The sequence below is a fragment of the Monopterus albus genome, unplaced genomic scaffold (genome assembly GCF_001952655.1).
Source record: "Monopterus albus unplaced genomic scaffold, M_albus_1.0 scaffold50.1, whole genome shotgun sequence".
In the NCBI taxonomy this organism is placed as follows: domain Eukaryota; kingdom Metazoa; phylum Chordata; class Actinopteri; order Synbranchiformes; family Synbranchidae; genus Monopterus; species Monopterus albus.
Window position 1 is genome coordinate 3,897,523 of NW_018127930.1, and position 14,185 is coordinate 3,911,707.

The 14,185-nt window shown below is 38.7% G+C and overlaps 1 protein-coding gene across 1 annotated transcript in view; it reads right to left on the reverse strand.

Annotated features, from left to right (window-relative positions):
- Positions 1 to 112: 112 nt before the first annotated feature.
- The window catches only part of phf24 (PHD finger protein 24), a 32,029-nt gene continuing 17,956 nt past the window's right edge, over positions 113 to 14,185 (reverse strand). Inside the window, 6 exon segments of the mRNA XM_020601184.1 lie at positions 113 to 1,483; positions 2,667 to 2,744; positions 6,324 to 6,490; positions 7,692 to 7,894; positions 8,510 to 8,588; positions 13,052 to 13,237. Coding sequence (XP_020456840.1) covers positions 1,387 to 1,483; positions 2,667 to 2,744; positions 6,324 to 6,490; positions 7,692 to 7,894; positions 8,510 to 8,588; positions 13,052 to 13,237 — 810 coding nt within the window. The 3' untranslated portion in view covers positions 113 to 1,386.

The following is a 14,185-nucleotide window of genomic DNA, read 5'->3' on the forward strand; positions in this document are numbered from 1 at the left end:
TCGCGCGCTTTTTTATATATGTGTGTGTGTGTGTGTGTGTGTGTGTGTGTGTGTGTGTGTGTGTGTGTGTGTGTAGTTAAAAAAAGCAGAAAAGACACAAAAACACACTTGTCAAGAAAGAGAACAAATGCCATATATATCGCTCAGGTTATCTACATTCACATCATACCCATACTTTATTCATTAAAGAACTGAACCTTCATTATATGGCATAAACACTACATGAAGTTTTACTTGTTACAGTATGTTTACAGTGATTCTATGGACAGTTTCATGTGCATTTAAATTATTGTACTGTATAATCAATGTCAAAAAGAGTCTCCCATTGTCTTTCAGTATTTCATTACAGTAATTGTCACAGAGTAGTCCACTACATCTCATTCCCACAGTGCAAATAATAACTCTAGAACAGGAGGTCATTGTGCAGCTCTGAGAGCACAACAGCAACAAAATATACTATATGTATATACAGTACATGTCTCTTACTGAGTTAACTTTCATTAATGCTCACTTCATATACTTTTCACTGTTACTACTTCAGAAGAACATAGATCCTTGAATGAGAGTGGGGTAAAAACAGATGAAATATCATTGGATACAGGAATAAATACAGCTTTTTAATGCATGATAATGATTTATATTGGTATGTATAGCAGTTCTGATATACTATGTATGCAATTAACTTTCAGTCAAGTTTGCTATATGTTCTGATAATGGCAGCTGCAGGGTTTATCTCCTTCCAGAAGTCTATCCACTTGTCAAATAGTGCCAATCATAAATTTGTATGTGCCTCTGTGTGGTGTGATTAACAGTTTTAATGGTGAATAACACAATCCCATTACAGAAGAATGGAGTTATTATTAGGACATGATGAGGCCCAAAGGATGAATACTTGATAGAGTAACAGCCTGTCACACTAATTTACCCACATGAAGAGGTGTTATGTAGCTGGAGGGCTGTAAAGTGTAGTATATGTCATTCAAAGCACAGTGTTATCCTGGGAGTTTGTCTGATTGTATGCATCATCTCTACACTCAAGGTTTCAGAAATATCACTGACTGACAGACAAGTCATGAGTGGGTGTCTTTCCAAACCTATCATTTATATTTGGTGGAAGCCATCAGGTGTTGGAGATGGGACCTGTGACAGGTGCTGTAGCTTTCATTGTCAGTGTGTCAGTCAGCATGTATGTTGTCAGTGCTGTGGGGTAGAGGTGACGCTGAGGAGAAGATATTCTGTTGATGGCTTGAAATGCTGTTTCTTAGTGCTTCATCCAGTTCGTTCGGTTGCCTTCCTCATGTCATCATGTCATCACATCTAGGGGTATGGTAGACCCTCTATCTTTCTCTCTCCCTCTGTCTGCTGGGTGCAGTGTGATATCCTGGACTATACAGGCAGGCGAATGTGCATGGCAGAACTATTGGGTCGCGCAGCCAAAATGTAGATGGCACTCTCCTTTAAAAAGTCTGCCCAGCTTACTGGCCTGTTGAATTAAAAGACGTTGTTTATTGTTTCTGTATTTTTCTTACTGTTAGTAAATCTCATGAAAAGTGATCGTACTAATGCAGGTGATATTGTCTGTAAACCTAAACTCTACTGACACTAAAAATGCACTTCACTCCTTCATTCAAGGACATGGGCATTATCCTGTAGCTTATTTTGAGTCAATCCCACATACACTATCCTGGTGCCAAACATATTCAATAACCAAATGTGCATTAATCTGCAGATAAAAGTAATCCCCAACAAATGCACTACTTACTACTGTTTGAGTAACATTTGCTCAGCAATACAATGCACAACTGTGAACCTTTTTAAAAAATTAAATATCTGTCACCCTTTAAAAAATGTCCATCTTTAGTAGGAACCATGGGATTTGTTAATAAAAAAATATATAGAATAACAATAGCCTATTTTCTGGTCACACTCAAAAACATAATGATGATCTTCAGTTTTGGGTCTTTTAGCATCTCACAATAATCATACTAAATACATAAATGTGACATTTTTATGCAGGCATACAAATAATTTGGCAATATCACTGAGAGAGTGAGTATTTGGCTTCAATTTGCCTCATGCTTCACTTGGTCTGTCTCAGCGTTCTCTGCTGATTAGTGTTCAAATTGATACAACTCTCTTGTGTAGCTCTCTTTTTAATTATGGTTCCCTACAATTGCCATGTGAAGTCCTGTAGCATTAGCTGCAGTTACTGCAGTGGGAAATGTGACATGAAGAAAAGTCTCAAAAGTCATGGCATGCCAAATAATATTAATTTTCATTTTCTGGTGACACAGAGTGAGTTGGAAGGTCATCTGGGCGGACTGTGAAACCTGAAGCATGGAAGGTTGTCCTGCCTAAATTTCTAGGCGCCATTGTTTCACTTGGAATGAATCCAGCCATTAATGCTCACAAAATACTTCCCATCTTCGCCCAGCAGCGACCACTGCAGGGTCATGACAGCTATACTATATGCTCCAGTGGGAAAGACTGAGCAAGTTTATGTAAATGTCACCACATAAGGGAGTCTGCGGGCCTGCGATGCTTGTTAGAATTAGGAACATGTGAGAAAAAGCTTTAAAAAACTTGATATGTTCTGTAGTGCTAATATATTGTAATTTTGTCCACCCTGGTTCAAACACACAACTAAAAAATATAAGAGGACAAACCTGCTGTCATCAGTCTTGCTCCTGTCACTGCCAGAACTGGCTGGACTGCTCTCGCATATGGGGCCAACATTACTTATACTGCACCAAAGGACAAATAATAAAACAAAACAGAAAAGTATAAGTTAGCCAGTACAACAACAAATGACAAGACATTTCCTTGCACTGAAGAAAGGGCGAAGAAGGTCTTTTTGAACAATTGACCCATAGTGATTTTAAGGAGATGAGGACTTTTCACATCTACCAGCCCTATATTCAGATAAAACTTATTGGGGTAAAATATTAGACTCTCCAGAGTCAGTCAATATTTAACTGTAAATAGAAAAATCGAAACTGTGGACGGCACCTCTCTTGTAAGCCCTGCGTATACCACTGTAATGTACATAAATGACTGTACTTTCTAAGAACAGCTGGAAAGTGTCCAGGAGCTCCCTTAGCACCAGATTGTCAGAGGTCTTCTACTTAAAAATAACCACCTTACTATGTCATAAAACACAGAAAAGCTTTGCTTTAATCATTTATTAATCTTGCTATCAAGATTAATAAATGATGCATATTTGTGTCAATAAATCTTATCAGTTCAACAATATTCTTCTTGCTCTTCTTTTCCATCTTGTCCAAAACCAGAGGTTGCCCCAGTTCAAAATTCTGACAAAATCTTTACTCAAGTTTAATTAGTAGCTTTTCTAGACTTTAAGCCATAGCTGATCATTTTCTGCAGCAGACCTTTAGGGTGAATTCTCTTTTCATTGCCAATTCTAAAAATGTATATATGAATATGGGGCAAGACATTCCCATTTTAGATTTCACTAGAAAACCAAATGGCTGGTTTCCATATCTATGAGTCATGGGTTTATAATATTTCAGAGTCAGAAAGAAGCTTTTCTGATTAAGTTTCTTACTGATGACTCCTTGACAAACTACTTTTCACTTTCATGCTGTTGCTTGTGAATGCCTGCAATCCAGCCATCAAAGGGAGCAGAGATTGACTCTGACTCATTTGTTATTTATTTGCTTTTCAGTGAGCATGAATAAGGTTACATTTTAGTGCTGTGTGGGGACCTGATTTGTGTGCTTGCACCTTTTTGGTTCACATTGTCCTCTTGCACTGATAAATGAGGCTTTTAAAATGAAGCTCCCTAAAGGTGACAAAAGGCTTTATTTTCATCCTGCAACGTGTTCTTTCATGAAGAATGTCAGACTGAATATTATCTATGCTTCAGCATTACAAGAAGGGCTCACCTTCTGCTCATTATGCTTCATTCAAGGTTGTGTGCTTGTTTGATTGCTGAGTTCCAGTTTGAAGGTAGGAAGGTTCTCTCTTTCTCTCTCTCTCTCTCTCTCTCTTTTTAAGGGTGGGGGTTATACTACAAATTAAACTGAGGGATTGTCTGATAATACTTGAAAACTGCAGAGTACTCAAGAGTGTTGAAGTGATGAAAAGGAGACAAGCCATGCAATGCTGAGTCACACTCACCCACAATTCATAGGATAGCAGAGTCCCATGAGTCTGTGGGGAATGCCGCATGTTGAATAGGTGGGGGATGGAATGGTAAGCATAGGAGATGTAACAGCACAAGAGGTTATAGGCAGTACCAAGCACATGCACACACAAACATACACTGTACATACAGTGCACAAACACCAATGGGGGATAGTCACATTTATTTCCCTTTTATCCTACTTTTCAGTACATCTAAAGGGAAATTTTTGTGCTCCTTAGTGCATTACATTTATTTGTAGAGCCCCCCAAGTTGTAGGATTCCAATTTATAGTCAGTTTATAAAATATGATGCACTGGAATAGATTTATCCACCTGTATCTAAGCAATTAAAGTTTTCTTCACTTTGACATAAATGTTGTAATTTTCTATTATCAGTAATAATAATCTGAAACAGTCCAAAAATCTATAAATATATATTAACAAAACACTGAAAGGGGCCACACTGCATAATCAGCACTTTTAATTTTCAGAATTAAATAAATGTTTTTGATAATAATTATACAGTTTTAACTAATGCAGCACTTTCCTTTGTAGCAGATAACATCTGTATTGTGGTACTGCAACTTTCATTTGAGTAAACAATCAGAATACTTTTTCTACTGCTAAAACACACACAGTCATGGAAACACACAGTGAGTACAGTACAAACAAATGTAACCTCATCACAGTCAATTAAATTTTAATTTCACTTTATTATAAATCTGATGAGAATAAACACTCATTTCAAATCTGATCCCTGCAAACACATTCCAAAAAGAATTGGGATGGTTGCATTTCAGGACTGGTAATGAGGTAAAACAATGAAATGATGATGTAATTCGAAACAGGTGATGCCAACAGGTGACTGCAATCACGATTTGATACAAGAGTGGCATCCAGAAAAGGCCGAGGCCTTTAGGAGTAAAGGTGGGCCGAGGATCGCCAGTTTGCCAACATATGCATGAGAAAATTGTTCCTCAAAGATAGGAAGAAATGTGGATATGTCATCCTTTATGGAATTAAAAGATTCAAGAAATCTGGAAGGATTTCAGGGTATAAAGGGCAAGAGCACAAGTATAATCTGGACATGTCAAATCAAATATCAACTGTTGTATTGATCTCAATGTAATACAAGACACAAATGATGTTTCAGTGTAAATTGCTCATCATGTGTGTCTTTGCTATTTCTTTATCATTACATTGGTGCATTTGTTGCACTCTGCATAGGGCAATGTGCCAATCACGAGCAGCACATTCCATCATCTGTTTCAGCTGAAAGCTCATATGAAGTTTGACAAAGAATACTGTTATGTCCCTGTCTTGTTCAAGTGCACAGTTAGCTGTACATTTTCATTGTCACGGTGTGTGACAGAAGTATGCAAAAAGGTCACTGTGGAGCTAGCAACACTCCAGACTCTGGGGGGGTTTAGCTGCACAGCCTTGGTCAATGTTTAGTCAGAGAAGATCCTTGAAGGGCTGTAGCTGTGTTTTTTGTTTTGGCACACTCACACTAGCGCAAACACTCAGGGAAGACAGAGCTGTTACACTCTGGTTTTACTTTGTGAGTTCATGTCCTATATAATAACTGCGCTGAAAGAAAATTTTATACAGCTGATTGGCAGTTGCGGTTTAATGCATTCTAACTGCATTTTGAACTGATGTTATAATGAAACAATGTTTTTGTGGTTCTAAGGCAGGACCAGAGCTCTAAATATTTTAATTAAAAGAGACAGTTCTAGAGTTGCTGTTAATTTAGGTTCTTGCAGGTTGGGTGCACACATTTACTGATATTCAACCCCTATGCTCAAACACAGCTGTGAAAAATGTCTCAACCGATTTAATTTTTAGCATGCAGAGCAGCCAAGTAAAGTGACATGTCATCTACAAAGTAACAGAAATGAAAACTATTACTATGTGAAAAGGATGAAGTATATTTAAAGCATATCATGTTGTGTTCAGGCTTTCTTCTCACTGTCTCTATTCCTTCTCTCTCTCTGCCAGCTTCAGCATACACATGAAATCCAGACTCCCCAAATCCCTGCCAGACTTTTACATAAACGTCTGCAGTCTAGACATGGAATACTTTTGTTTTTCAGTATATTCAGAGTAGGAATTTTACTTTGTACTCTTGGGCAAAGAAATAACTGAATTTACAGACTCTCTTTTAGTGTGCTTACCTCACATTGCAGGACTGTGAATCTTTGTTGAGCTTGTGGAACCAGTACTGCTGGGCCTGGCGGCATTCTGCTCTTGTAATTATGTTGTCTTTATCCAGGTCTAGGCTCAGGAACACTGACCGTGCCTTGTCTCTTTCTTTGGCAGTCAACAGACGCACCAGTGAGTTCTAAGAAAAATAAAACCAAACTAGGGCTTGAGATTAGGTGGCCTGAATCACATGCCTTTGAATCACTCACATGAATTTGATTCCCATGTTATGCCTCCAGGCAAATGTATTTTTAGGGCTCATTTCTTGGCCTTAAACATTTTCAATTACATTACCACTGTCTGACACAATCTGAAAATAATGCTTTGCCCCATGAAACCCCAGAGTCCACAAAGTGCAGATTTAATCTCCCAAACAAGTGACGAGAAATTCAAGCAGATAGATGTTTGGCAAAATGTTGGTCCTAAGCTTCTATCGTGCAATACTCAACATAATATAAAGAGCAAAAAATAATATGTTTCTGTTGATGGCAGAGACTGGTGTTATCAAAGACAGCATCAAGAAAGTTCAATAAGGGTTAGAATTTTATTTCCTTTTTTTCAGTTGTTTTGGGGTCGCTGCAATTGCTGATCTCTGCCACAGTAAATGAAAGACCACTAATACCATTATTTTGGTTACAAATGACCGCAAGAGAATAGTCTTTTACTCAGTGGTGAAACAAGGCAAACCCTCCAAATAACCATCAGGGGTTTTCACATTTTGAGACTGTCATGCCCTTCTTCAGTCAAGTTTTGGAGTTAGGACACAGAACAAGGGTTTTCGAGTGCTTTAAATTGCCTTCTTCAGTTGTGCATCACAGCCTCTGTTGCAGTTCCAACTGCTGACTATTTTGGTAAGTGGAATAAATCAATATTTCAAATGAAAAAAAATAACTTCCCATAATTTAAGAATGGTTGTATGTACCTGTCCATTTTGCTTCATGCACCTATTGCTCTATTGTCCACAGTGAATGGAAGATTTTAAGCACAATTACTTTGGCATATATAAATAAAACATAACATGACGTAATAATATGTCAGTGTAGTGTCTAGTGTTTTGGTGGTGCTATAAATAAGTGAAACCTAACTATAAAACAGACCATACTAAAGGCTTTTGCACCTTAAAACAGTGGTCTAAATCCACCTTTACAGTGCCCAGGACCTATTCCAAATCTAAACACTTTTCTAGTTTATAGATGCTGCCTTAAAATACAACACAGTTCATGTCTTTTTGAGACATCACCAATAAGGGAAAATTTGTTGATTTTCAAGGTGCCATTGGCTACTGTAACACAATCAGAAACTGTATATTCTATTTTATAATTATTTTTGACCATGTTTACCTCTGTGCGAAACTTCCTCAACACTGCCAGAGACTCAAAGTAGAGAAAGTCCGACCATTCAATGTGACCCTTCTTTTCAGGATCCATTGCTGCGAACTGGGCTAGGACTTCCTCCTCTTGCTCATCAGTCAGGTCCTTATCAAACTGCTGCTTGGATACAAAGTGGCGGTACTGCAGCAGCTCATCTGACACCAAGCATGACTCTACAGCAGTAAGGAACAATTTATCATGTCAGACCTAATTAGTCACCAAACATTCTTCCAGATATAATTAACTCATGGTGACTCATTTTCTACAAATGCAAGACCACCTCCCACTCATTGCCTTCCATCCAAGCTAGGAAATAATACCATATATTTAGACTGGGTTGAGGGCAAAAAATGTTGTGACTGTAACTGATCATTTTAAAAAGAATAAAGGTTCACCAGCTTCATACACCAGGCAGGTGTGTGCAGAGATGGTAGAATAAGGCAGGTGTTGAATATAACATAAAAATATGCAATTTAATGTAGAAATGGCCTGGAGCTGGTCAGGTTCATATTGTCATCTCAGCCAGGTATAAATACAATCCATACAAAGTGACCACCACGCAGCACTCTGAAAGCTCATCTAATTCCAGCACTTCATTGGCTTAAGCATGCCCAGCCAAAGCTACAAATGGCAGCAGCAAGAATTCTCTCATAAAAAGTGCTTTAGAAATAAATGACATTTGTTCAAGTTATTGCTGAGTGACATGCACACATTCTCTAACTGCCAGAGTGTTTACTCACATAGACAGTGTTGCTGTTGTGGTGTCTAACCTTGACTATGTGACTTACCTGGAATGATCTTGCACTGCTTGAAAGTCTCCACGAGGCTGTACATTTCTTCCTCTGTAAGGAGTAGATTCAGATTGTCCTGCAGGAAAAGGTGAGATGAGGGCAGAGAATCATACTTAAAAGACTGATGTTCACACTGTTTTTGTAAGCGGTGAATTAATAGGCGAGTGCGTTCTAATTACATGGAGTTAGTCCCAAATGGACCTCTTGCAATTAGCCACAAGCATACAAACTATTGGATTGTGAAACCATTCAACAACTATTTTGTTTCCCAAGTGATTCACATAATTGTTGTTCTATCTGGCACTCTTTTTAATAATTGTGTCATTAGTAAAAGCAAAGGGCAGGGTTTAATTAAATGTAAACATAAAACACAGATTTGAACTATACATGCAAATATAAAGTGATTGGCAATGAATACAATTCTTCCAGGTCTGATGTAGATATCAGCAAACCCACAGGCAAAGAGACACACAGGAGAAACTAATCTGAATATTTCTATTTGTATATTATATGTACAATATTTAACAGATAAGTGGCTGGATGAAACTTTAATGATCCCTTTGGGAAGTCAGTTCCAGTCTGTTTACATAGTTTTTAATCAGAGTTGCAATCGATCAGGGCTTCACAAAGGCTGCATGATGAAAATGCACGTATGCCAACCTTTAAAAATATAAGTCAAAAAGCATATATGTCAACATCAACCAACATTTATTAGAGCATTGTGGATTATAGCACTAAGAATATGAAAAAATGAACAAGGTCATGGCCTCATTATATCAGCCAGTGTGCCAGAATGTGTGTGCCAGCAAGCTGTAGGGTGTCATCCTGCACTCCTTCAGTGTGTCATAAGGATCACAATAACTGCCAGCACCTATCTGCCCCACTGTCTGCAGTATTTAAAGATCAAGAGTGTGCACGGTGTGTGTAGTTAATGATTCACATACTGTACTACCCAGTCCTTCCTTCTAAATCTTGAAGCTCACAACTCACAACTTCTCTTCGTTCCTTCATTCACTCATTAATTCATGCACTTGGTTGTTCAGGATTACTTTATATTTACATCCATTGGCCATTCCAAAGTCAAGGAAATCTAAAAAGGAAGCCTTAAACCAATATAATACTCTCATACGTTGTCTTCAGCACTCCCAGAAAAATGTGTGGGCAGTCTAACACTGTGTCCTTTCATAGATATCATTTTAACCGAGTGGAACTAAATTATAAAGTTTCTAAGCAGAGGGCCATTAGTGTCACACCGTAAAACCCTCCATGCGTTCTTCCACAGCGTTGTACTTGTCCTCTAGAGCCTCTTACAGCTTTATGGTTTTTGTACAGTCATGAAAGTCATTCAAAAGGCCAACGTGGATACATTTCAAGAAACCAGTTTAGAGTAGCATAGGTGGAACAGAGCTGTAGTACCAACACCCCTATGTAGCAATGACAAACCATCTAAAGGAGTAACCGATTATTTCCACACACGAGGAAGATGGACCAATGTGGCATCTAGTCTGCAGTTTGTCAAGAGTGACCCTTTTTAAGATCTCGTCAAATTTTATAGTCATCTTAAAAGTGATTTAAGGCTTTATGCAACACCTACTGACAGCATCTGGAGAATATGTACTCCAGGATACAAAAGACCCCTAGGGAATAAAGTATAACAACAACAACAACACATTCTAATTTTATTCTGTCATCTTGCATAAATAGTTTTTTGAGACTGTGTTTGTCAAAAATGAAAGCACTGGTTGTGTCTTCAGACAGCTTTAAATAGCATTTTTAGGCTCACTGCAGGAAGTCTAAAAAACACATTCTTCTTACTGATTCCAAGACTGAATAGGTCTGTGCTAACAATGGGTCAGAATACTGTTTGATGTGAAAGTGTCACTCACAGTGACAACCACAAAGATTATGTCATCATTTAAGAGAATTATCACCCAATCCTGCAGTTCCTCTCATATCTGTGGCTCAATTTAGTCACTTAACTAAATGTAGAACCCAGAGCCATCTGCTAAAAATAGATATTTTTGTCAGTGTGACCTCAAGGCCTTTCTTTTCCTTTCAGGAGGGCAGAGGGTGGAGCTGAGATGTCTGTCTGAGATGCAGCACACCTGGGCACATTGAACTCAGAGTGCTATAAATAAGCTCATCAAGTTCTTCCCTTGGCTGGCCAGCTGTCTTGTTTGTTCTTTTGTTTTACATCCATGTACTCGCACTCTTATTATTTTTCATCCAAACATGGCATATGTATGACCGTTCATAGACATAACCTATTTGCATTTTGACTATTTTTGCATGTTTAATTAAAATGTTTTATTTTACTTTCCTTGTGGTCTCCCTTCTTTGTCACTAACTGTTGAGACGGGTTGTGACAGTGTTAAAAGGAGAGTGAATAGTGCTTGTGTTTTCATGCATACAGTGCATCCAGTATGCCTGCAACAGCATGTGCATGCAACTCAACTTTGACTGAATCCATGATACCTAAGTAACCCACATGAAGTATCAGCAAGCCTCAAAAAATGATTTAGGGCTATAGAGAAGGGTCACTTTTGTTCAAGAATCCTTCTTCTATCTGACTGGTTGCCACTGAGCCATATATGTAGTAGTCTGCCTTGAAGACTGCCTGGAAATTTATTTTGAAGGAAACTCAGTCCATCTGCCAGCAGCAGTCTCCAGTGCCTGTGTGAAATTAAATGTCAGCTGCAACAGAAGGGGGGATTTGTAACAGCTGACCGATGTGCAAACAAAATAGTTTAGGTTTCTTTTTGCTATGATGACTAGAATTCACAACTCGCATTTCTTTTTCCATCACTGAATTGTCCCCTTACTCTGCCATTTCTCACACATTGAAGGAGCCAGCCAAAAAAGAGGGTCTTTCAGTGTCCATTCTCAGACTGTGTGAAAACATCCCTCTGTAAGCCCAACTTTGGCAAGTGAGTTCGCTTCTCAGGGCTGGCAAAAAACAGCAAAGTCCCTACTCCACTCTGAAGGGTCCTCCAGCAAAAGCACTCTTCTGTTGTTTACGCCGGAATTAAAACTGATCCCATTATGCCTCTCAAACAATGGTCACAAGACAGTCATCAGATTTGGCACTGGCTTCGAATTACTCATGAGAAGCTGGGTGTTTGTTTTATTGTTTTAAAAACACTGAAAACTCTTTCATAATTTTGCCTTACTGTATTTGAACAATAGATTCACAATGAAGTATTACAGATGTGCACTACAATGGCTGCTGTCATACATGTGTCATCTAAACAATGACAGCTGCCTGCTAGAAAGCCTCACTGTCATTATCTCCCTTACACAGTTAGCCTATACAATGGTTGACAAACAAAATGAAAATCAAGTATAACTGAGTAGTTTCTTTTAGGATGACAATGATTTGATGAGTATGAAAATGAGGTGAATCATATGCTGTGGCCTCTGCAGTCGCCAGATCTCAACCCAGTTGAACACCTATGGGAGATTTTGGAGCGACGTCTCTACCACCATCATCTGAACACCAAATGAGGGGATATCGTTTGGACGAATGATGTTCATCCCTCAAGTAGAGTTCAGAGACTTGGAGAATCAACGCTAAGGTGTACTGAAGCTGTTCTGCTGGCACGAGGCTGGCACCTTACTAAGACACTGGTGACAATTTGACACCAGTTTGTATGATGGACTATACTGTATAAGGTTGACATGTATATGTGTATGCTTAATATATGACTTTCTACAATAGAGAATTTTGGAATATACTGTACATATACCATATGTGACCCAGAGGTCTGTCACAACAATGGTTGGCTATATTCCAACAATTCTCATGCATTAAAAAAAAATCCCAATTTGCAAAAGTGCAGTTGTTTTAGAATTGAAGTCAGTTGATTTAGCCTGCTGTGATGACAACTGTGGCTGTAAATTTACACAGCTGTACCTAATTAAAAAGGAGGATTGGCAGTGGTGGAATGTAACTAAGTATATTTAGTAATGTATTCAAGTACAATTTTGTGGTCCTTGCACTTAACTGATGATGTGTGATACATGACACAAACTTGTTTTTTTTAATGACCAATCTTAGTAACTGTTTCATAAAATGTAATTGTTTTTGTACTTCAGGTTTATGTACCATAACGTGACTCAGTTAACTTTGTTCTGACACTGAGAAGTCCTGAAATGCCTTTGTCCTGTTCATGATGCCAAATGCTGTCATGGAAATATTCAAAATGATGATGTATTCAAATAAAAATAAATATTAACTTAAAGTAGCAGGGTACAGTGGATTAAGTTTAAAAGGAAAAGTTTTGGTTAGTCATGGATAAACATGGTCACATGAGGAGCAAGGGTGCTTTCCTCAATCCTTTTGTTTGTGTTGGTCTTACAGTAAATATCCCTGCTACACAAAAACTGTTGGAAAAAATTGCAGCTGAAAATATAGGTTTGCAGAAATAATGCTCCAGAGTCACTTGATAACCCCCACAGCAATGTCCATGAATTTGTGCTTGTGAAAACTGTGTGTTTGTTGCCCAGCAGGTGATGTGTCGGTGAGCTGTGTAGACTTACACAATAGTAGCAGCTCCAGCCAGTAACAGTGCGGGCTGTGCTTTTCATCTCCTGCAAGGCCTCGGCACGCAGGTAGCCCAACTCCCTCAAACAGCCATCGTGAAACATCCGAGTACAGATCCTGCAGGGGTACAGGTCGTCGGCCGTCCACACCTCACACACGTCACACATCTCATCACCCAGTGGCTGAGGTAACAACAAAATGTGCCATAAGATTGTTTCATTTACCTACAGGTTTATGCTGTAAACTCAATCAGTAGCCTTGACTATCTCCTGCCCATCAAAGCTCTGAATAGCAGGTCAGAAGTAAAAGTATAAGCATCAATCCATCAGGTGGTAGGAGTGTTATTTGATGGTAGGAAGGGGTACTGCATAATGTAACAAGAGTTTATGTTGTGTACCTGCTGGCTCATGTTCTTACACAGACAATTCAAAGATTACGCAAGACTGATATCTGTGCCCTTGTTTAACATTTGTGCTTTGTCAGTCTTTGTTGAATGCTGTAGACTCCATTTACAGTCACAGTGCACTCAGATGTCAAGTCAGGAAAAATGACTGCAGGATGCTTGACTGGTTAACCACAAAAAGACTGTCAGATTCCATCTTTGCTGTTTTAAATCTCTATTTCAGTGTCACAGCATAAGCTTCAGGGCTGTAGAAATACCATGGATAAAGCCTTGTATTTTTTTTTTTCGTAGTTACGGCCCACATCTTGTGACCTGATGCTACCCTTGACATCAGCAAGCTTCCTGGCTACACCTGCATCACAGTCCTGGTCAAAATAGTTATCTACTAGGTTGTAGTAATTTCTCTGAAAGTGAAGACTAACATCTGAGATCTAAAGTACTAAACCCATACTGGATATAACAACCCCAGGCATACTGGAGTTTCACTGTTCATGGAGCATGGGGAGAACGTGATGAATTCTTAGACAACACTAATGAAAAGGCTACAAATGTGCTCAGCAAGCTTCCCTTAAACTATGCCTGTTGTGTGTGCCCGTTTAATATTTTGGCCTCAGTACGGTGCTACGATCACACTGCATATAAAGAATGGAATAGATTCCAGCCTTTATGAAGCACAAATGCTCAATATTTTGATATTTCTTAGATGCAGGTGGAAGATTAACAGAAC